The 21911-nt window shown below is 48.3% G+C and overlaps 1 protein-coding gene across 1 annotated transcript in view; it reads right to left on the reverse strand.

Moving 5' to 3' along the window:
• Positions 1-262: 262 nt before the first annotated feature.
• TRAP1 (TNF receptor associated protein 1) overlaps positions 263-21911 on the reverse strand; it is a 75598-nt gene continuing 53949 nt past the window's right edge. Inside the window, exons 12-18 of the mRNA XM_084642119.1 lie at positions 15470-15617; positions 11799-11984; positions 10019-10157; positions 8907-8992; positions 2117-2262; positions 1751-1823; positions 263-1121 (exon numbers count right to left, since the gene is read on the reverse strand). Coding sequence (XP_084498245.1) covers positions 1020-1121; positions 1751-1823; positions 2117-2262; positions 8907-8992; positions 10019-10157; positions 11799-11984; positions 15470-15617 — 880 coding nt within the window. The 3' untranslated portion in view covers positions 263-1019. The remainder of the gene's footprint in view (positions 1122-1750; positions 1824-2116; positions 2263-8906; positions 8993-10018; positions 10158-11798; positions 11985-15469; positions 15618-21911) is intronic.

The raw sequence follows: 21911 nt of genomic DNA on the forward strand, positions 1-21911 counted from the left end.
ATCTGGAGTTCAGCTCTTATACCCTTAAGGACAAGAATAAGGGTTCATAGCAAAGAACTTAAAGTGCCTCCTATCTTCCTTCCATTTCCCTCTATGCTGCCTCCCCTAATCCACTCATGTTCCCACCAGCAGAGGGAACCCTCGCCCACCATTCTAGGATCCTGCTGCCTCTCAGAACTGGGGACTGTCTGAAAGGGTTAAGAACTATCATTCTATCAGACCTGGGACACAGCATAGAACAAAATGAGGCAAAATCCCATGATGAAGGTACCTTGAAATGAAGAGGAATTTATTTAACATAAATAAACAACAGAGATTACCAGGGGCATGCAAATTATACCACAAGGGAAGCAAAAACCCTGGAAACTGTCCAAAAAGTCAAGTGGTCTTGTCAAATATTTCCCCAGCTGCAGGGATGAGTTTAGTTATCCAGCAGCTGAGCTGCCTTACCCGCTACACTACTCTGTTGACAGATCATTGCTCCATTAGTAGTACCTGTGTTTGCTAATGGCAACAATCTACCCTTGTGCCTGCTAAGCCCTAGGTGCCAGGCAGAGGTGGAGGTTTCCTGACAAGCTAATGCATTTTGCTAGTGCTGAAGGCTGGTGTTCTGAGCCCAAGGGCTAATTCCTGGGTGGGCATATGGGGAGCTAATCTGGACTCCTGGTGTCAACTGCTCTGTTGGGAAAGGCTGTTTCTAAAATCAATATGAAATTAAGACTTTTGGGCCAAACGTAGAAATCCTGGCAAATCATTTTAGCAGTAATCTCCAGGTTTTGTCTCAGCAGGACGATGGGACTCTGTGTGGGCACGCAGTCCAGTAATTACAACTGCAACCTCCCTATAAAGTGAAACTTGGAAGCATATTTAGATGTCACGCAGAGATGCAGATATTCTACCCCATGCAGCAGAGTCTGGGAACAGACCGATGTTCCAACAGTCAACAACAAAAGCAGTTGTGCTGGAGGAAACAGTGATTGGCATCTGGCACAGAGCTTGCCCTTTCGATCAGTTTGGGCTCAGTGTTTTTCCAGGGCTTTGGTAAGGAGTTCATTCAGACGGCTCACCATAGGTCTGGGGTCATCATTCAGTCCTGCTGCTATCATGGCGTTCTCATAAATCTGAGACAGACAAGGGCACAGAGAAGAGAAGGAATGTTATTAGCAGCAGGAGCCACCTTGGTATGAAATGGAGAAGTGCAGCTCCTCTGTAGAAGATCATGGGATACACATCAAGACACATCTGGGGGGATCATATGATAGGAAGAGGTGCTGCCCAGGGATTCTCTCCAGCACCCCATGCCCCGGAGTGCATGTGAGTGTGACGTGCCATTTGGAGTCTTGGTCGGTTTCAGACAGACTTTTGAAGTGGGGAGGGGATGGTAAGAGCCATCTTAAATGCCAGGTGCTTCCAACAGACAAGCCTATGAATTCTCTCTGCTTTTTCCCTCCCTGCCCTTCTTTCCCAAGCCCAGTCCACCCCGCAGCGTGAACAGCATAGCTCCTAGCTCTGCACCAGACATGAGTTGCAGTAGGGTCAGAGTGGGTAACACTGAGCCACGTTCCTGGACGACATCACAACATTCTCGAAAAAATGGACCCTGGGCCATGCAGGACTAAAAATACCTAGAATGGGGACCACTGGGTGTTTGGTTCCAGCTGGTCAGGAGGACAGCCTTGGCCCACTCCCTTACTGCCCATTGATATGGCAGCCTGCCCAGGGAGCATGGTGGTGCAGACATGGCTCTCACCTGATCGAGCAGCAGCTGGGCCAGGTCGGGCTGGCTGACCCTCAGCTGACTGAGTTTCTTGATCAGCGCATGCCTGCAACAGAATGAGAGATCAACACAGCGTCGCAGTGCCCCTTGGACGCATGACAACACCACTGATCACAAGAGGAGCAAGGCGCTATGGAGGAATAGCAAAATGCCTCCCTTATGGCCAAAAGTTCCCTTCTCTGCCTCTTTACCTGTGAGCTTCTCCCTACCTCCTTCCACATCCCAGCCCCATAACCTGTGGGGTGGATAATGCAGAGGGTAGCTGATGTGGGACCCCCATGAGGCTGGACATCATGTGAGCTTGCATCCATCACTGTGCACAGCTCTGCCCCACCTCACCCCGTGTTTATCTCCAGTGTGGGCTGCAGGATCTGGGCACGCTCCTCGTTGGTCTTGGCCAGCTGCTGCATGCGCAGAAAGTGGCGGGCAGCCCCCATCTCAAGCACAGTGATCATGGCCGGGTGGGTGTCCAGTCGTGGAGTCACCTGTCAGAGGAACAACAAACAGTGATGGGATGGGAAATGCAGGCAGCTCAGAAGTCAGGGATAACGAAGGGCTCAAAGGCTGGTTTTCGGCCAAGGAGGAGGATGTCTCCTCAGTGCAGAAACTACACAAAACTCCAAGAGAACTGACACCCACACTCAAGAAACTGCCTACAACGGGGTGAAAGCCCACGGCCTGAACAGTACCTTTTTGAGTGCGTGTGTGTGAGAGAGACAGACAGACACTGAGCACAGGGCGGGAAGCTTGGATGATATGGGTCTAATTCTGCCTCTGCCGTTATCTCCCTACCTAAGGGTATGTCTACACTACGAAATTAGGTCGATTTTATAGAAGTCCATTTTTAGAAATCGATTTCATATGTCCACATTAAGTGCATTAAGTTGGCAGAATGCATCCTCACTACCGTGGCTAGCATTGATTTACGGAGTGGTGCACTGTGGGTGGCTATCCCACAGTTCCCGCAGTCTCCGCCACCCATTGGAATTCTAGATTAAGCTCCCAATGCCTGATGGGGCAAAAACATTGTTGCGGGTGATTTTGGGTACGTCGTCAATCGCCCCTCCCTCTGTGAAAGCAATGGCAGACAATCGTTTCGCGCCTTTTTTCTGTGCAGACGCTGTCAGGGTTCCCTCCCCACTCTGAACTCTAGGGTACAGATGTGGGGACCTGCATGAAAGATCCCCTAAGCTTATTTCTACCAGCTTAGGTTAAAAACTTCCCCCAGGCACAAATACTTCCTTGTCCTTGGATGGGTACTACTGCCACCACCAAGTGAGTTAGACAAAGATTCAGGAAAAGGACCACTTGGAGTTCCTCTTTCCCTAAAATATCTCCCCTATCCCCTTCACCCCCTTTCCTGAGGAGGCTTGAGAATAATATACCGACCAAATAGGTTAACAAAGTGAGCACAGACCAGCCCTTTGGGTTTTTAGGACACTAAAAACTAATCAGGTTCTTAAAAACAGAACTTTATTATAAAAACAAAATAAAAGAAGCACCTTTGTAAAATCAGGATGAAAGGTAATTTTACAGGGTAATCAAATTCAAAACACAGAGGATTCCCCCTCTAGGCAAAACTTTAAAGTTACAAAAAAAACCACAAAAAAAAACCAGGAATAAACCTCCTCTTAGCCTAGGGAAAATTCACAAGCTAAAAACGCATTTTCCTTCCTATTACTTACAATTTGTAATCTTAGATGCTTAGTTCAGGTATGGCTTTAGGAGATGTATTTTCCCTGCCCTGCTTCCTCGCTGACCCGGAGAGAACACAAAGAAAAACAAAACAAAAACCTTCCTCCATAGATTTGAAAGTATCTTCTCCCCTTATTGGTCCTTTTGGTCAGGTGCCAACCAGGTTATCTGAGCTTCTTGACCCTTGACAGGCAAAGGAGGGATTTTATGCTACCCATAGCTGTATGTTTATGACAGACACCATACCTCGGCAAGCATGGAGCCCGCTCAGCTCAGTGTCACCGCTGCTATTATGTCCTGGGTGCTGCTGTCAGCAGACGGTGCGTACGACTGCTAACTGTCATCATCCACCGCTTCCGTTGCAACTCTGCTCTCCTGCTCTTGTAAATGAGCTCAATCTCAATAGCAAATCTCTCCATGTTATCGTCATCCACCGCTTCCGCTGCAACACTACTCTCCTGGTGCCATGAATCCACCTTGCAGGTCCTCTTGTCGTTCTATATAAATATCTATTCTTGTGGCATCCGTCATCATCCATCGCTTCTGCTGCAACTCTGCTCTCCTGCAGACGCCATACCACGGCAAGCATGGAGCCCGCTCAGCTCACCGCTGCTGTTGTGAGCATTCTAAACACCTCACGCACTATCCTGGAGCATATGCAGAACAGGGCTAAGAGACGCCAGCACGAGGACGATCTTGATGAAGACATGGAAACAGACGTTCCTGAAAGCATGAGCTGTGGCAATTGGAACATCATGGTGGCAGTGGGGCTGACTGATACTGTGGAACGCTGATTCTGGGCCCGGCAAACAAGCACAGACCGGTGGGACTGCATAGTGTTGCGGGTATGGGATGATTCACAGTGGCTGCGAAACTTTTGCATGCGTAAGGCCACTTTCCTGGAACTCTGTGAGTTGCTTTCCCCTGCCCTGAAGCGCAGGAATACCAAGATGAGAGTTGCCCTGACAGTTGAGAAGCGAGTGGCGATAGCCCTGTGGAAGCTTGCTACGCCTGACTGCTACCGGTCAGTCAGGAATCAATTTGGAGTGGGCAAATCTACTGTGGGGGCTGCTGTGATCCAAGTAGCCAATGCAATCATTGACATTCTGTTATCAAGGATAGTGACTCTGGGAAATGTGCAGGTCATACTGGATGGCTTTGCTGCAATGGGTTTCCCTAACTGTGGTGGGGTGACAGACAGGATGCTATCTTGGCACCAGACCACCTTGCCAACCAGTACGTATACCGCAAGGGGTACTTCTCAATGGTGCTGAAAGCACTGGTGGATCACAAGAGAGGTTTCACCGACATCAATGTGGGATGGCCGGGAAAGGTACATGATGCTCGCATTTTTAGGAACTCCGGGCTGTTCGAGCAGCTGCAAGAAGGGACTTAATTCCCAGACCAGAAAATTACTGTTGGGGATGTTAAAATACCAATAGTGACCCTTGGGGACCCAGCCTACCCCTTGCTCCCATGGCTCATGAAGCCATACACAGGCAGCCTGGACAGTAGTAAGGAGCAGTTCAACTATAGGCTGAGCAAGTGCAGAATGGTGGTAGAATGTGCCTTTGGACATTTAAAAGCTTGCTGGTGCTGTTTGCTGACTAGGTCAGACCTTAGCGCAACCAACATTCCCATTGTTATTGCTGCTTGCTGTGTGCTCCATAATATCTGTGAGAGTAAGGGGGAGACTTTTATGGCGGGGTGGGCGGTTGAGGCAAATCGCCTGGCATCCAATTTTGAGCAGCCAGACACCAGGGCGATTAGAAGAGCATAGCAAGGCACACTGCGCATCAGGGAAGCTTTGAAAACCAGTTTCATGACTGACCAGGCTTCGGTGTGACAATTGTGTGTATTTCTCCTTGATGCAAACCTGCCCCCTTTGTTGGTTTTAATTCCCTGTAAGCCAACCACCCTCCCCCCTTCGAAATAAAGTAACTATTGTTTTGAAACCATGCATTCTTTATTAATTAAAAAAAAGGGAGATAACTGACAAGATAGACCGGGTTGGGGGTGGGGGAGGGAAGGACAAGTCCACATTGCTTATTGTAGCCACTACAAATCAAACTGTTTGAATGACAGCCTTCTGTTGCTTGGGCCATCCTCTGGAGTGGAGTGGCTGGGTGCCTGGAGCTTCCCCACCCCACGTTCCTGGGTGTCTGGGTGAGGAGGATATGGAACTTGGGGAGGAAGTCAGGCGGTTGTACAATGGATGCAGCGGGGGTCTGTGCTCTTGTTGGCTTTCCTGTAGCTGCACCAGATGCTTCATCATGTTCGTTTGCTCCCCCATTAGCCTTAGCATCGCCTCCTGTCTCCACTCTCCTGCCTATGCTCTTCGCGCTCACTTAATGCTTTCCTAGTCTCTAACACTGAATGCCTCCATGCATTCAGCTGTGCCCTATCAGTGCGGGAGAACTGCATGAGCTCGGAAAACATGTCATTGCGATTGCGTTTTTTTCACCTTCTAATCTGCGATAACTTCAGGGACAGAGATGATAGGGGAGCCTAGAAACATTTGCACCTGGGAAGAGATAAAAAGGAAGAGTAAAATTTATGATGATACATTTCTGAGAACAAAAGGGAGACTCTTTAACAGTGAATCAAGCAATTCACAGCAGACAGCACATGTGCTTTAGGTACAAGGTCGCATTTTGCCTTTTATATTGCGCACCTGCCGGTATGGGGACACATCACACATGGCTGGGCAACAGAATCTGGTTTCCATTCAGCCATGGTAAGGCAAAGGGTACGCAGGATTGGCTTCTTATGCATAACACATGGGAATGGTTTCAAACTGCAGCGCCATCCCTTCCCATAGCAAGCAATGGATTGGGTTTCACATTTAAAAGGAGGAGCTGCAGTTTTAGGGTGGATGTGCAGCATACACCTCCCTCAACCCCACCGCGTGGCTATTCTCCAGGATGATCCCTTTTAGCCAAGCGCAAAGAGCCCAGCATGAACAGGGTCCTTTTACTGTTCCCTTACAAAAATTCACCTATTTCAACCAGGTGACCATGAATGATATCACTCTCCTGAGGCTAACACAGAAAGATATAGACCGAATGTTGCTTGAATGTGACCAAAACCCAGGACCATTTGCTGCCATGCTTTGTGCTGCCGTGATTCCAGAATACTTCCAGAGTACCTCCAGAAGAGGTTCATGGAGATGTCCCTGGAGGATTCCCGCTCCATCCCCAGATATGTGAACAGACTTTTCCAGTAGCTGTACTGGCCACAAATTCATCCCAATTCTTCAGGGCAAATCAAACATTAAACACTATTGCTTTTAAACCCTGTACTGTAGTTACAAATGTGCACTCACCAGAGGTGCCTTCTCCAGCTTCAGGGTCGGGGATCCCACCTTCGGAGGGTATTGGCTCCACGGTGATGAAAAGGTCCTGGGTGCTGGGAAGAACGGATTCACCGCTTGCCTGCGGCGCATTCTCCTCCTCCTCCTCTTCCTCATCCACAAAATCCTCCTCCCTGTTGTGCGAGACTCCCTCCTTTCAGGTGTCCACAGACAGTGGTGACAGGGTCCCCTCCTAGAATGCCGTGCAACTGATCATAGAAGCGGCATGTCTGGGGCTCTGACCCTGAGCTACCGTTTGCCTCCTTTGTCTTTTTGGTAGGCTTGCCTCAGCTCCTTAACTTTCACGCGGCACTGCTTTGTGTCCCTGTTGTAGCCTCTCTTCAACATGCCCTGTGAGATTTTGGCAAATATATTTGCATTTCTTTTTTTTGATCGGAGTTCTGCCCGCATAGATGCTTCTCCCCATACAGGAATCAGATCCAGTGTCTCTCTTTCGGTCCATGCTGGAACTCGTTTGCGATTCTAGGAGGACTGCATGGTCACCTGTGCTGCTGAGTTCGCCATGCTGACCAAACAGGAGATGAAATTCAAAAATTCCTGGGGCTTTTCCTGTGTACCTGGCTAGTGCATTGGAGTTCAAAGTGCTGTCCAGAGCAGTCACAATGGAGCACTCTGGGATAGCTCCCGGAGGCCAATACCGTCGATTTGCATCTGCACTAACCCAAATTCGACCCAGCAAGGTCGATTTTAGTGCTATTCCTAGTGCTACTCTCCTCCAAGGAGAAGTACAGAAGTCGATTTTAAGAGCCCTTTAAAGTCGATGGAACGGGGTTGGTTGTATGGATACATTAATTTTAAAATCGATCTAATGCGGCTAAATTCGACCTAACCCCGTAGTGTAGGCCAGGCCTAAGAGTTGCTACAGTGCCCCCCCCCCACAGTATGTAAGTGCTCCACTGACTCCTTTTCTCTGACCTCAAGCCAGTCACCTACCTACACTGTACAGAGGCAGAACAATTAAGATCCTCTACCCAGAGGGGTGTATACGTTTGTGAAGCACTCTGAAGATGAAGCGCTGTATCAGTTCACTCTACTGTTTACAGAGTGAGAACTTGAAGAATTATTCTACCAGCAAACATTATTGATCACTCAGCATGTTCACTGCTAGCCTAACTACTCCTTGGTAACCCAAATGTACTTGAACAATCCGACTACAATCACACCTCTGAGCCAAGCCAAAGAACTGGTGTCTGTAGGAGCACATCCTGGCCTCTAGAGCGCTTTCCTGTGTCCTGGAGTGGTGCTGCAGTGGTCCTTTCAATCTAACAAACCCTCCTGCCCTTCTGGTGTCAAGAGAATCTGTCATCTTATGCAGCCTAGTTCTCTAGCTAAGTCACTGCTCAGTCTATCTCCTTTTGTAGCAAGCAGAAAGGTCCAAATATAAGGAACTCGAAGTCCAGCGGTCTTGGACTCACTCCTCTGACCTTGACTAACGCTCACTGTCCTTGACTATTTTCCATCTCCCTTCTTAGTCTGGGTATGAGGTAGGAGGACCCAGGCCCCCCCACTCTACTGGGCTCCAGCTCAGGAGCTTTGTTTGGCACAGGCAGAGTTAACCCTTCTCAAGACACTTGCTGTTCCCTACCTCTTTGGGCTTTACAGCCTCTTGTTCTGCTCCTCTCTCTCTTTGGAGTGTTGGCTTCTCTTCTTACCATTTTGTTATCAGGAGTTTCTCTCTCCAGTACCTCTGTCTCTCTAGCAGCCACCCTGCCCTCCTGCCATACAGCCCTTTAATACTCCCAGCTGCCGTGGGGCTGCCAATCAGCTCAGGCTGAGCAGACAGACAGACAGTCTGCATTAGCCCTTTGGTTGCACCTACACGGCTAACTAGACAAGACAGACAAAGGAATGGTTCTTACACCCATTTTACAGGTAGGGAATTGAGGCACAGAGAGATTAAATGATTTGCCCAAGGTCACATTGAAAATCTGTGGCTGAACCCACATCTTCTGGACCCTAGTTCAGCGCCTTGACCACAAAACCATTCTTCCTCTTTTCAGAGGTTATGATCTATACAGGTCTTTTCTACCTTTAGCTACTAGAATCCTATAGCACATGTACCTTAACACTGGTGACTCGAGAGCCCAATGCATTCCTCATCCAGGCCATCAGCTCCTCAGCCTCTTTCTCCGTCAGGCGTTCTGCAGCTGGGGAGGAGGAGGATGGGTTACATTACAGTACTGTCTGTCACTGGGCAGCACTGTGCTTTGCTCCTGAAAAGCAGCTTTGTCCTTTCTCATATCCATCCATCTGCTCTCTTACCAAACAGAGATGCAGAGATACGGCACCATGCCAAACGCACAACCTCAGCCTGCATCATTCCAGAGACCACCTCATACATAAAGAGGGCAAGCTTATTCCACCCCAATCCCCACGCTGCAATATCACCCCTGGGATCAGGAGTTTCTGCTTTTAAAATGAAGCTGGCTTTAAAACTACGATAGATCAGAGGTGCCCATGAACTCACTATGCAATATTTTAATCACTGTTTTAAACTAGAAAACTGCTTGGGTCCTGTCCACACCAGGGCCTGCTCTCTTACCAGACAGGGTTTTGACCCCAGTGTAGACAGGACAACGTTAGATTTCTTTTATTTTAAAGAGAAGAATTTACATCTATGCTATAATGCTCCTGCTTCATGGTTCTCGGTGTTATTATTGAGAATATAATCAACACTTCATAGCCCTTTACAGTCACTGGCCTCATGAATCCTCAGTGGCCCACGGAGCTTTGTAGGACAATGCAGGCTGGCTAAAAGGCCTCCCAGAGTGGGCCTGCAGCACTGGTTGGGGAAGGGACACTGCATCCCCACCCACTCCTTCTTCAGGGAGGGTGGGGAAGTAACAGGAAAGGAACTTGCAAGAACTGGTGCTCAGCAGCTTACAAACCAAGAGCAGGCACTATACAAACAGACAGCTGCCCAGGTCAGGGGCAGAGCTGCCACGGGGGCCTCTGAGCACTGCAGAGGCAGGATGCTAACTAGAGAGAGTTTGCTCACATGCCTAACAAAGGCAATGCTTTCTTGAGGGAGGGCACAAAAATAGGGTATTCTCACTGGCTACCATCTTGGCTGCCATGTGGGAGGCTCAGCTCCACCTGGCTGCTGAGCTGGAGAATGTAGGTGCTGAGCTCAAGGCCACGCACTGGACGTGCTGGGGGAAGGGATGCTCTACCTGGGCGGCTCTCCTCAAACTTCTCTTCCTTATAGTGGTCAACAACGATGTCAGTCTCTACTGAGATCAGCTTCTTCTTGTCAAACTCCCGAAGGTGCAAGAGTGTCAGCTCATCAAACTGCTCATAGCAGAACAGCACCTGTATTGGAAAGGACAGTAAGCAACACGGTGTCCAGTGATGAACAGGATTGCCAGCAGCTCATCAGAGCTGCAGGGACAATAGCCTCTTCCCTTTCCCAGGGTGCAAAGCTGTGCTAGCCAGCAAGAGCATCACAAGTGAATGCTGGCAGATCCACCACTGCCCGCCCCCCGACACCCTGGCTCCCCAGACACACACAGCAACTGAACAGGCCAACAGGTTTGTTGATCGACATTGCTGAGCTCTGTGCAAACCCTTCCCCTTGCAGCAGCAGTTCCCAAATGGGGTCGTGCCACAAGCAGATGGGGTCACGGCTGTCCCTAGTGCGCAGAGGACATCATTCTGCTCTGCACAGCGTGACCTCACATGCATGGTGCTTGCAAGGTTATAATGCATGGAGGATATCATTTTGCTCTACAAAGTGGCATCCTCCGCACAGCATGACTTTGCACGCACCATACGTATGAGGTAATGCTGTGCGGAGGATGCCACTTTGTAGAGCAAAATGGTGTCCTCTGTGTGGTGAGACCTCACGTGTATGGTGCATGTGCAGTCATACAAGGGGGGAGGATGCCATTTTGCTTTGCAAAGTGGCACCCTCCATACAGTCTGTGACCCCAGGAGGAAATGGTTCATTAAAATGGGGTCATGCCGGCAAAAAGCATGGGAATCCCTGCCTTGCAATATCCACCCTGCCATGACGTACAATGTCTCAGCATGCACAAAACAGCCTTCTGTGAAAAGGTCTCCTCTTTGCAGGGGCAGTGCTGAGTCAAGAAACTGCTGATTATAGATACATCTTCTCGTACTTCAGTGTTCTCCAGATTTCATCCCTACCCTCTACCACAGATCCCTAGCAGTCCCAGGAAATGGACTGTGTGGAATATGCCCACCTGATCCTATCAGATCCCTGCTCAGTGCCCAGGAGAAACTGAACATCCCACAGGGTTCTGCTAACACGCATAAGGTGAAATTCCCTCCTGCCCCAAATGTGAAGGATCCCAAAGTAGCCTGGAGGGGCCTGCAGATGGAGAATTCTTGCTGCCCTGGGGAGGAACTGTGAAAGGTGAGGAGGACCATCCTAGGACACCTGGAAAAGACCAAAGGCCCAGACACTGACCTGCTCCTCACTCATCACCCTGGTACAGGCATTGCAAACCAATGGCTGGGCTCTGAGGCAAAGCAGCTTTACTGCTGTGGTGTTAAGCTGAGAGAAGGGCAAGAGCTAACGGATTTTCCTCAGTACAGACCAATACTAACTCATACGTTTGTGAGGCTCCCACTGCCCTTCGCTTCTGAATAAAGGGACAGCTCTAATAATTCCCTCCCTACCGCAGGGTGAATATCTGAGGCCAAGAGGAGGCAGAGGGCTGCTAAGCTGCACCGGCCCCGCAGAATGACTGAAGAGGACGTAACATATGCAGAGGGCAGGGAGCAACATATCTCAAAGGTTGTCTCTCCTTTGCAGCAGATCTGCTGTAGCCAGCAAGCCCATAAAATACACCAGACACAGGGGACCCTACAGAGAGGAAGCTAGGCCTGGCAGTAGAGACAGCACTCTGTGGTGCTGATGCCAATTGGCAGCAGCAGAGGGCAGCACACCACTGCATCCTGCTGAGACACAGTGCATTGCTCACCCACCTCCATATCCTTTTTCTTCATGGCCTCGAAGTATGGCGAGTGCTCAGCCAGGTGTCGATTGGGCGCACACAAGTAGTAGATATTTCGGCTCCCTGCCTGCATGCGGCTGGCGTACTCTGTCAGGCTGGTCAGCTGGCCTGCAGGCAGTGCCGAGGACTCGTAACGCAGCAGCTTCGCTATGTCCTCCTGGGAGAGGAGATTTACCTTGTTAGAGGTGGAGTACTTGTGGCACCTTAGAGACTAACAAATTTGTTTGAGCATAAGCTTTCGTGAGCTACAGCTCACTTCATCGGATGCATTCAGTGGAAAATAAAGTGGGGAGATTTTATATACACAGAGAACATGAAACAATGGGTGTTACCATACACACTGTAACGAGAGTGATCAGGTAAGGTGAGCTACTCTGAAACTTGTTAGAGGTGTGATCTCCCTTGCAAGGGGCTGGAAACCTGCTTTGGTTTCTGCCCAGGTCTCCTGCAGTGCCAGACAGTACAGAGCAGCTCCCTGGGGGCAGAAGAAGAAGAAGCTTCTCCCCCATAGCACAGAGGGAAATTTGGTTTCTTTAGAGGGCGTTTTTATGGCACTTGTCCCCGCAGTAGTTGAGCGCCTTAGGGTTCTGCGCAGGTCTCTGAACTACCTTAGCCAGCAGGCCATGCTGGGGCAGTGAAGCCACTCTGCACTCAGAACAAGCATGGGCTGTCAGTAGCTGTTTTACTAATGTGGGAGAGAGGGGTGCTGGCCAGGACACCAAGATAATCCACCATGCCATAGGGCTTCAGCCCTCCCACGAGCAGACAGAAGGGAGCTCAGTCCAAGGACCGAGGAGGAAGAGGAGGAAACTCTCCTCTGCACTTTACAAATCCAAGTGATTATAGCAGTTTGAGGCTACGTCCAGCCATCTCATACTGTAACCCACAGGGACCAACAAAGCCTAATATGAGCAACTGCCTTAGCCACTATGCAAGGTGGGTGTATGGGTAACTATAGCTTCTAATATGGTATATACATGTCAGCAAAAGACTGGCAACATTTGCCATAAACACCCAGCCCTGTTAGCAAGCGCTGATCCTGCTACAAAAGGGTTAAGTGGGTTCTGCTGACTCACTGCCCTTCCTGGATACAAAGGATGTGGGAATGGCCCTTGAGTGTGGGCTAAGCAGTCCTGAGTGAGGAATCCTGGGAGAAGCAAAGCCTGGGGAGAAAGGCTGAGCTGAACATTATGTTCTGTTCTTGTTTACATATAGATTCCAAGGCAAGAAGGGACCACTCTCATAATGAAGTCTGACCACCTGTGTAACACAGGCCTGAGACCTGCCCCACAATAATTCTTAGAGCAGAGCTTTTAGAAAAACATCCAATCTCGATTTAAAATGGTCACCGATGGAGAATCCACCATAACCCTTGGTAAATTGTTCCAATGGTTCTCTATTCTCACTATTAAAAAAATATGCTTCACTTCCAGTCTATATTTGTCTTGCTTCAACTTCCAGCCACTGGGGTGAGCAAACTATGGCCCAGAGGCCAAATCTGGCCCTCCAGAAGTTTTAAACTGGCTCTCGAACTCCTGCCAGGGAGCAGGGTCCAGAGCTTGCCCTGCTCTGGTGCTCCAACCAGGGAGCGGGGTCAGGGGCTTGCCCAGTGCATACGGCTCCTGGAAGCAGTGGCATGTCCCCCTTCTGGCTCCTACGCAAAAGGGCAATCAGGGGGCTCCGCATGTTGCCACCACCCCAAGCACTGTCCCCGCAGCTCCCATTGGTCAGGAACTGCAGCTAATGGGAGCTGCAAGGGCAGCGCCTGCGGACGGGGCAGCGCGCAGAGCTGCCTGGCCGCACCTCTGTGTAGGAGCTGGAGCGGGGACATGCTGTTGCTTCTGGGAGCTGCTTGAGGTAAGCACTGCCTGGAGCCTGCCCCCCTGCCTGCACCCCAACCCCCTGCCCCAGCCCTGATCCCCCTCCCACCCTCCAAACCCTTCGGTCCCGGAGCACCCTCCTGCACCCCCAACCCCTCATCCCCAGCCTCACCCCAGAGCCTGCACCCCCAACCGGAGTCCTCACCCCCTCCTGCACCCCAACTCCCAATTTCGTGAGCATTCATGGCCCACCATACAATTTCCATATCCAGATGTGGCCCTCGGGCCAAAAAGTTTGCCCACCCCTGTTTTGGACCCTTCTCTGCTAGACTGAAGAGCCCATTAGTAAATATTTGTTCCCCATGTAGCTACTTATAGACTGAAATCAAATCACGCCATAACCTTCTCTTTGCTCGGCTAACTAGATTGAACTCTGACTCTATCACTGCAAGGCATGTTTTCTAATCCTTTAATCATTCTTGTGGCTCTTCTCTGAACTCACTCCAATATATCAACATCCTTCTTGAATTGTGGACACCAGAACTGGACACAAAATTCCAGCAGCATTCAAACCAGTGCCAAATACAGAGGTAAAAATCACCTCTCTATTTCTACTCAAGATTTTCCTGCTTATAAATCCAAAGATTGCATTAGCCCTTTAGGCTACAGCTTTGCACTGGAAGCCCATATACAACTAATTATCCACCACGAGCCCCAAATCTTTTTCTGAGTGGCTGCTTCCCAGGATAGACTCTCCCATCCTGTAAGTAGGGCCTCCATTCTTTGTTCTTAGATGTATACATTTAACCATATAAAAAACACATATTGAGAGCCCTGCAAATCTGCAGATATCTGCTTTATATTCACGGATATCCACATACGTGGACCATCTTTGCAGATCGGATGCAGATACAAATTTTGTATCCGCACAGGGCTCTACATGTATTGTTTGCTTGAGCCCAGCTTACCAACCCATCCAGATCGCTCTGTGTCAGTGACCTGTTCTCTTCATTAGTTAGCACTCCCCCAATTTTTGTGTCACCTGCAAATTTTATCAGTGATGATTTATGTTTTCTTCCAGGTCATTGATAAAAATGTTGAACAACACAGGGCCAAGAACCAATCTCTGCAGAACCCTACTAGGGACACACCCACTCAATGAGGATTCCTATTTACAACTACATTTTGAGTCCTGTCAGTTAGCCAGCTTTTAATCATGTGCCACATTCATTTTATATCTTTCTAGTTTTTAAATCAAAATGTCATTCAGTACCAAGTCAAATGCTTTACAGAAGTCTATTACATCATCACTATTATCAGCCAAACCTGCACCAAAAAAAGATATCAAGTTAGTTTGACAGGAGCTATTTTCCATAAACCCATGTTGATTGGCATTGATTATATCACCCTCCGTTAATTCTTGATTAATCGGGTCCCGTATCAGCTGCTCTATTACCTTGCCCAGGATCGATGTCAGACTGACAGACCTATAATTAGGGAAGTGGGAGTATTAATATTCATATTAATAAAACCAAGCCCCAGAGCGAGGGCATGTTTACTCTGTATAGTGTGTGGGCTGTGTCTGAGAAGGGATGGGGAATGGCACCTGTACACATCCCCCTTTCTAAAAGCTTGTAGGACACTGTGGAGGTCAGAATATTTTGGAGGATCTGTAAAATTCCAAAGGACCAGGCACAAAAGGCCACGAGCAAATGGTAGGATCCCCAGAAGAGAATCACCTTCCCGCACCACTGCTTTATCCCCAGTCTGGGCAGTAGTCTGCACTCTTTCACACCAGCCAGACACTTAGTGTGGTATGTACCTTGACGTCCTGCTCTGCTATCGTCACAATCCCCTCTCTCATGAACAGCCCGTAGTCTTCAAAGAACTTGGCATATTTCTCAGGGTCCTTCTTGCTTTGGTCAATGAAAAACTTGATCAGCCTCTTCTGCAAAACATCCCGGAGTTTCCTGCAGGGAGAATAAGTATTGTTAAAAGCAGTCGATAGGCCAAAATGTTCAATGGTTTTAGGTTAATGTCCCTTTCCCTGTATACAGTCATGGGTTTCCTACACAAGGGTTGGCTCATAAAGAACAAAGGAGAACTACCAAGCCACAGCCTTCCTCCTCTCACCCCATCTTCACATGGGATCTGAAATTGGTTTCCACTCTCATCTCAGGTAGGGGCAGCTCTTAGTGCTAGAGACGGGGTGAGGTAGTATCCCAAACCTACTGCTGGAGCCTGGCTCCAACTGACCTAGAAGACTCCACCATTCTGCACTGCACAAGAGGTTTAGTGCACTCTCCCAATAGGCAGCTCACCCCACACCTGCCAAAATCAAATGCAGTGAGGAGGTGGCTATAATGTAGTCATTTTTGGGGGGTGGGGTGTTCTTAACTAATTAAGAACATATACAATGATGGAGGCTTTTTATCTTCCAATTAAGGAGAATTATTTTGATTACTGTAAAAAAGCACCTATTCTAAATCTCAAAGCACTTCAACAACAGTAGAATACATGATGCAGCTGCAACACCAAAGGCAACAACCCCACCTCAGGCAATAGAATACAAAATAACACCCTGACCTCTCTCTGGCAACACTCAGCCATGACAGGAGCCTTGGTCTGTTGTCCTTTCGGACACATTGTAAAGAGGAGTGAATTCCAAATTCAAGGGCACTCTTAGAGAAGGCCGGCCTTACAGTGCTTGGCTCTGTTGACCCTCAGGGCATGGTGTAAAAGCCGATCTATTTGGTCAGACCTTTGATAAAGGGGTAACTGTAGGCGTGTTATGTATGTAGCTTAACATTGCAGCACGTCTGAAAAGAGGCCCAGAACACTGTCCAGTATTAGGAGGATGTTATGAAGGACATATTTCAAAAATGTATGCACAATAGATGGTGTTACTTTAGCGTGGGCCCAGCCTCCCTGTGTCTGCAGCTGACTTCTTGATGTGTTTTAGAACCTTTTACTTTCCAATCAGTGGACCTGTTGGGAAAGTCAGAGGGCCCTAGATACTAAATTCATTCTCCCAATTTCCAGCCAAGCCTGCTGTAAGTCAGTCTGTACCGTGGATGATACAGGACCCAAGAGGGAACCCGGCAGGTATTCAGAACATCCAGCAGATTGTGACACAGAACATTGCCCCAGCAACCATGAAATGTGACTGTTGAAAAAGTTTGCTCTGGAGCTGCTCTTAACCACCCTCCCTTGTTCAAAGTGAATGAACTCACTAAAGGAAAGGAGTGGTTACTCACCTCATGCAGTAACTGGAATTCTTTGAGATGTGTGTCCCAGTGAGAGCTCCATTTCCAGTGCACGTGTGTCTCTGCACCCTTGATCTGAGATTTTTGGTAGCAGTGCTTGTTTGGCCCACGCATGTGCCCCCTCGCAATCCTGCGCTGAGGATATATAGGTCTGTGCAGGTGAATCACCTGCAGTTTCTTCTCTATCACAACGTCCCACAAGGTAAAACTCCAGAGCAGAGGGGAAGGAGGGCAAGTAGTGGAGCACTCACCGGGAAACATGTCTGGAAGAACTCCCGTTACTGCACAAGGTGAGCGACCCGTCCTCCTCCTCCTCCTCCTCCGAGTAGTGCTCCTATGGGTGTTCCACTTCAGATGACTCCAAACCAGTATCCCCACAAGGAGCGGGGAGTGTCAGAACAACATCCAATATCAAAGACAAAACTGCACTGCCAACTGCAGCATCTGATCTAGAGGCGAGAATTAATAGCTGGAGAAAGTACGTACGGAGGTCCAGGTTGCAGCTCTGCAGATTTCAGTGACTGGACCGTCTTTGAGTAAAGCGACAGATGTAGAGTGTGACGTTGCAGAATGAGCCAACGCTCTAGAACAGTGGGTCTCAACCGGGGTACATATATCCCTGGGTGTACGCAGAGGTCTTGCACGGGTACTCAACTGATCTAGATCAGAGTTTCTCAACCTGAGGGTCATGACCCCCGGGGAGGTGTCACAGGATGGGTTTTCAGGTGTTGCAAGTGCGGGGTCGGCATTAGGGGTGGCAAGCAGGGCAATTGCCCAGGAACCCACGCCACAGGGGCCCCACCAAAGCTAAGTTACATGCTTCAGCTCTGGGCAATGGGGCTCGGGCTTCAGACAATGCTAACATGTGAAAAACAGGCTCAAGTATCACACTGAAATGTAAGTATAATATTTATATTCCAATCGATTTATTTTATAATTATGTGGCAAAAATAAGAAAGTAAGCACTTTTTCAGTAATAGTGTGCTGTAACACTTCTGTATTTTTATGTCTGATTTTGTAAGCAAGTAGTTTTTCAGGGAGGTGAAACTTGGTATATGCAAAACAAATCAGACTCCTGAAAGGGATACAGTAGGCTGGGAAGGTTGAGAACCACTGCTCTAGAAAGAGGTTGAATGTCAGCAGACACATAATTTGAAATAAAACACCTCAAGATCCATTCTGAGAATCTCTGGGTGGAGACTATGGATCCCTTGCATCTTGTCACAATTGAAACAAACAATCTAGGAGACTTTCAAAAAGGTTTCATTCTGTCCAGACAGAAGGGTAACACCTTTCTGACATCTAAAGTATCGAAGGCAGAATCCTGCTTAGTCCGAGGTGGTTTCAGGAGAAAACCTGGAAGGTGAATAGTCTCGTCTATATAAAATTCAAAGGACATATTGGGTAAAAACTTGGGATGTGGTTACAACGATACCTTGTCCTTAAAAACACTGTGAAAGAAGGATCTGCCATTAAAGCCCCCCATTTTCCAACTCTCTAGGCAAAAGTGATGGCTACCAAGAAAGCTGTTTTCATTGATAGGTGAACCAATGAACATGTAGCTAGTGACTCAAAGTGGTCCTTCGTAAGAACAAAGATCAAGTTCCATACAGGAGCAGGTTCTCTAATCTGTGGAAATAGGTTCATTAAGCCTCTGAGAAACCTTGAGATCGTGGGATGAGAAAAACAAACAAACAATCAAAGAAAAAACCTTTTATCAAGGAGTGAAAGGCTGTAACAGCCGCAAGTGAACCTTGACCAAGCTCATATCAAGACGAGATCTTTTGAACTCAAACAGGTAGTTAAGGACAGAGGATAGAGAAGAGTGATCTGGAGAAACTTGTTGAAGGATACACCAGTGATGAAATCTCTTCTGTTTCTGAAGGTAAATGTCCTTTTGCTGTTTAATAATATCCGTTGTACTTCTGCTGAACAGGGGGTCTCTATCACCAAAAGTCATTTAGGAGCCATGCCTGAAGTTGCAGAACTTGCAGATCGAATGAGGTAAGGATACCAGACTTGTCTCAGCCAGATCAGTGCAATTACAATGTATCTAGCCTTGTCTTGCTTGATCTTGTTCAGTACTTTCAAAAGTAACGGTGGTGGTGGACACGCACGAAGAAGACCTCTTGTCCATGAGATGAGGAAGGCATCCCCCAGTGATTAAGGGTCTAGTCCCACTCGAGCAAAATTTCGTGTGTTGGTGGTGGTTGCAAAGAGGTCCACTTCTGCGAACCCTCAGGTTAGAAATATACTGTTGAAGACTTGCATGTCCAACTCCCATTAGTAATTCCGAGGAAAATGCCTGCTCAGGTGATCTGCCATAGTGTTCTGCATCCTCGGAAGGTAAGAAGCTGAGATGATTATCTGGGTGACTATGCACCAATTCCAGAGTTTTAGTGCTTCAGCACAAAGTGAGAAAGAATGCATCCCATCCTGAGACTGATGTAGATCATGCAGGCCATGTCGTCTGTCATGATCTTGATGGACTGGGCCTTGACCAGAGGAAGGAAATGAATGCAAGAATGTCTGACTGCCTTCAACCGTAGATGGTTGATGTGGAGAAGCTACTTTTGGACAACCATTTGCCTTGGATTGTGTGTGACGCCAGATGTGCATCCCCCATCCCAAGAGGGATGTGTCTCATGATATAACAATGGTAGGAGGATCTTGACTAAATGAGACTTCTGCACAGACCTTCGAAGGTCTCTTGTATCAGCTGAGTGTCTGTAGAACCAAGCAAGGGACAGACATATACTTTCTGGGCATATAGACTGTCTTGAGCCATCCCTGGAGGCACCGAAGATGTAAACTGGCATCTTGAGTTACGAAAATGCAAGATGCCATGTTCCCTAATAGTTGGAGAGAACTTCTTGCTGAGGTTTGAGGACTGAGCTGAATCCTTGAGAAGCTGGGGCAAGATGGCAAGGGATGGATCACTTGAAATTGTTCTGTTTTATTCATTCTCTCTGAAGCATCTGACACTGGTCGCTGTTAGAAGATAGGATACTGGGCTCAGATGAACCACTGGTCTGATCCAGTATGGCTGGTTTTATGTGATTCTTTAGGGCAACAAATCTGTTCATATGTAGGTAAACCCTGGCTGTCACCACATCCAGAGAAGCTCCTACGAAATCTATCCGATGTGCTGGTGTAAAAGCAAATTTCTCAAGATTGAGCCAGAGGCCTAAACTGTGGAATACCAGCCTTGTTGTTTGTACTGCTGACCATACCTCTTGATAAGATCAGTCCCCTGAGCAACCAATCATTGAGATAAGGGAGGATGATTATCCCCAGATAACGTAGGTAGTAGGGATATAAATATCGGTTAAAAAAGTTAACTGGTTAAACAATTAAATTGTTTTGTTTAACCGGTTAACTGAGGTAGCTGGGGGGCCTTGGCACTGTGAGGGTTGGGGCCAATCCAGCTGGGGCTGGGGTCCAGCCACCTGGCTCAACGCAGCATGGCCAGGGCAGGTGTCCAGCTGGCTGGCTGGTGCAGCCAGGGCTGGGCTCCCGCCAGCCGGCTGGGGGCCTGCTCCGGCCCGAACTGGGTCCCACTGGTTCAGCTGGTGTGGCATTGCATTGCCGACATGGCAGGGCTGGGGCTCCTCCGGCCCAGTTGGGGCTGGGGTCCCTCCCACCAGCCTGACGCGAGGCTGCTGGGGTTAACGGTTAACTTTGGTTTAACCAGTAAGCCTAATGCTTACCAGTTAACCTTTTACATCCCTAGTAGGTAGGTGGGTATGACTCCCATGATCTTTGAGAATACCTTTGGGGCAGAGGAGAGGCCAAAAGGGAGCAAGAGGTGCTGGTAGTGGTCGAGGTTGACTATGAAGCAAAGAAACCTCTTGTGAGAGTGGTGAATCACAACATAAAAATAAGCATCTTGAAGGTCGAGAGTTGCAAACCAATCCCTGCAATTTAGGGGGAATTATAGCTGCAAGGGTCACCACCCTGATTTTCTGCTGTTCACATCACTGTTCAGATGTCTGAGATCTACTATTGGTCTCCATCCTCTGTTCTTTTGGGGAACCAGAAAGTACTTGGTATAAAACCCCTTTTCCCTGTGCTGAACGGGGACAGGTTCTATAGCTCCTAAGCATAGAAGAGAGGCCACCTTCTGTCTCAGCAACTGAATGTGAGATAAGTCCCTGAAAAGGGACAAGGAAGTGCGGTAGGTGGGAGGGAGGGATAGAAGTGAAACGGATGGAGTAATCAGAGGTTATGGTCTCCAAAATGCATTTGTTGGTGTTATGCTGTTCTGCGTAGGCTGAAATTGGGAGATGCAGTATCCAAAAATGGGGGGATGCGGACAAAATGCTGCAGCAATAAATCCATATGCAGTGGGTGGTTCACACTCTCGACCAAGCCATCACAACTGGCACTGGGACAATGCAAGTGGCTGGGATGAAGTAGCTGTGGCCTCTTGGTCACTGGTTCAGGTGGCTGACAGAACCTAGAAAAATGAGCTGGGGGAGACCTCTGCACTCTCTGAGATCTGCTTAAATTATTATTTGCATGGGTATAGATCCCGAGGGATCTAAGTGTGTCCCTCGAGTCCTTCCAAGTGGGAAGGGACAAGGGAGTTGTCCTTAGACTCAGAAAACAACTTGTGACTGATGAAAGGAAGGTCTTCTACAGTAGGTTTGTAACTCCCTAGGGAAGCCAGATTGCTGGACCCAGATGCTCACTGTATATTGATAGTGGTTGAAATAGAGTGGGCTGCAGTATAGGCTGTGTCTAACGTGGCCTGTAATAGCATCTTTGCCAAGAGCTGGCCTCCATTTATGATGGCCTTAAATTATTGATGGTGAAATATTAAACAAGTGTATTAAATTTATTGTAAAGCAGGTAGTCACGGTTTGACATAAGCACCTGGTGATTCACTATCCTGAATTACAATGTTACAAAATCTACTCTGTGACTGAAAAGATCAAGATACTTCTGCTTCTTGCCTCAGTTTTGTGCTGCCTCCCACGTTCATTAACTGCATCT

This window comes from Lepidochelys olivacea (genome assembly GCF_965140295.1).
Source record: "Lepidochelys olivacea isolate rLepOli2 genome assembly, chromosome: 10".
Classification (NCBI taxonomy): Eukaryota; Metazoa; Chordata; order Testudines; family Cheloniidae; genus Lepidochelys; species Lepidochelys olivacea.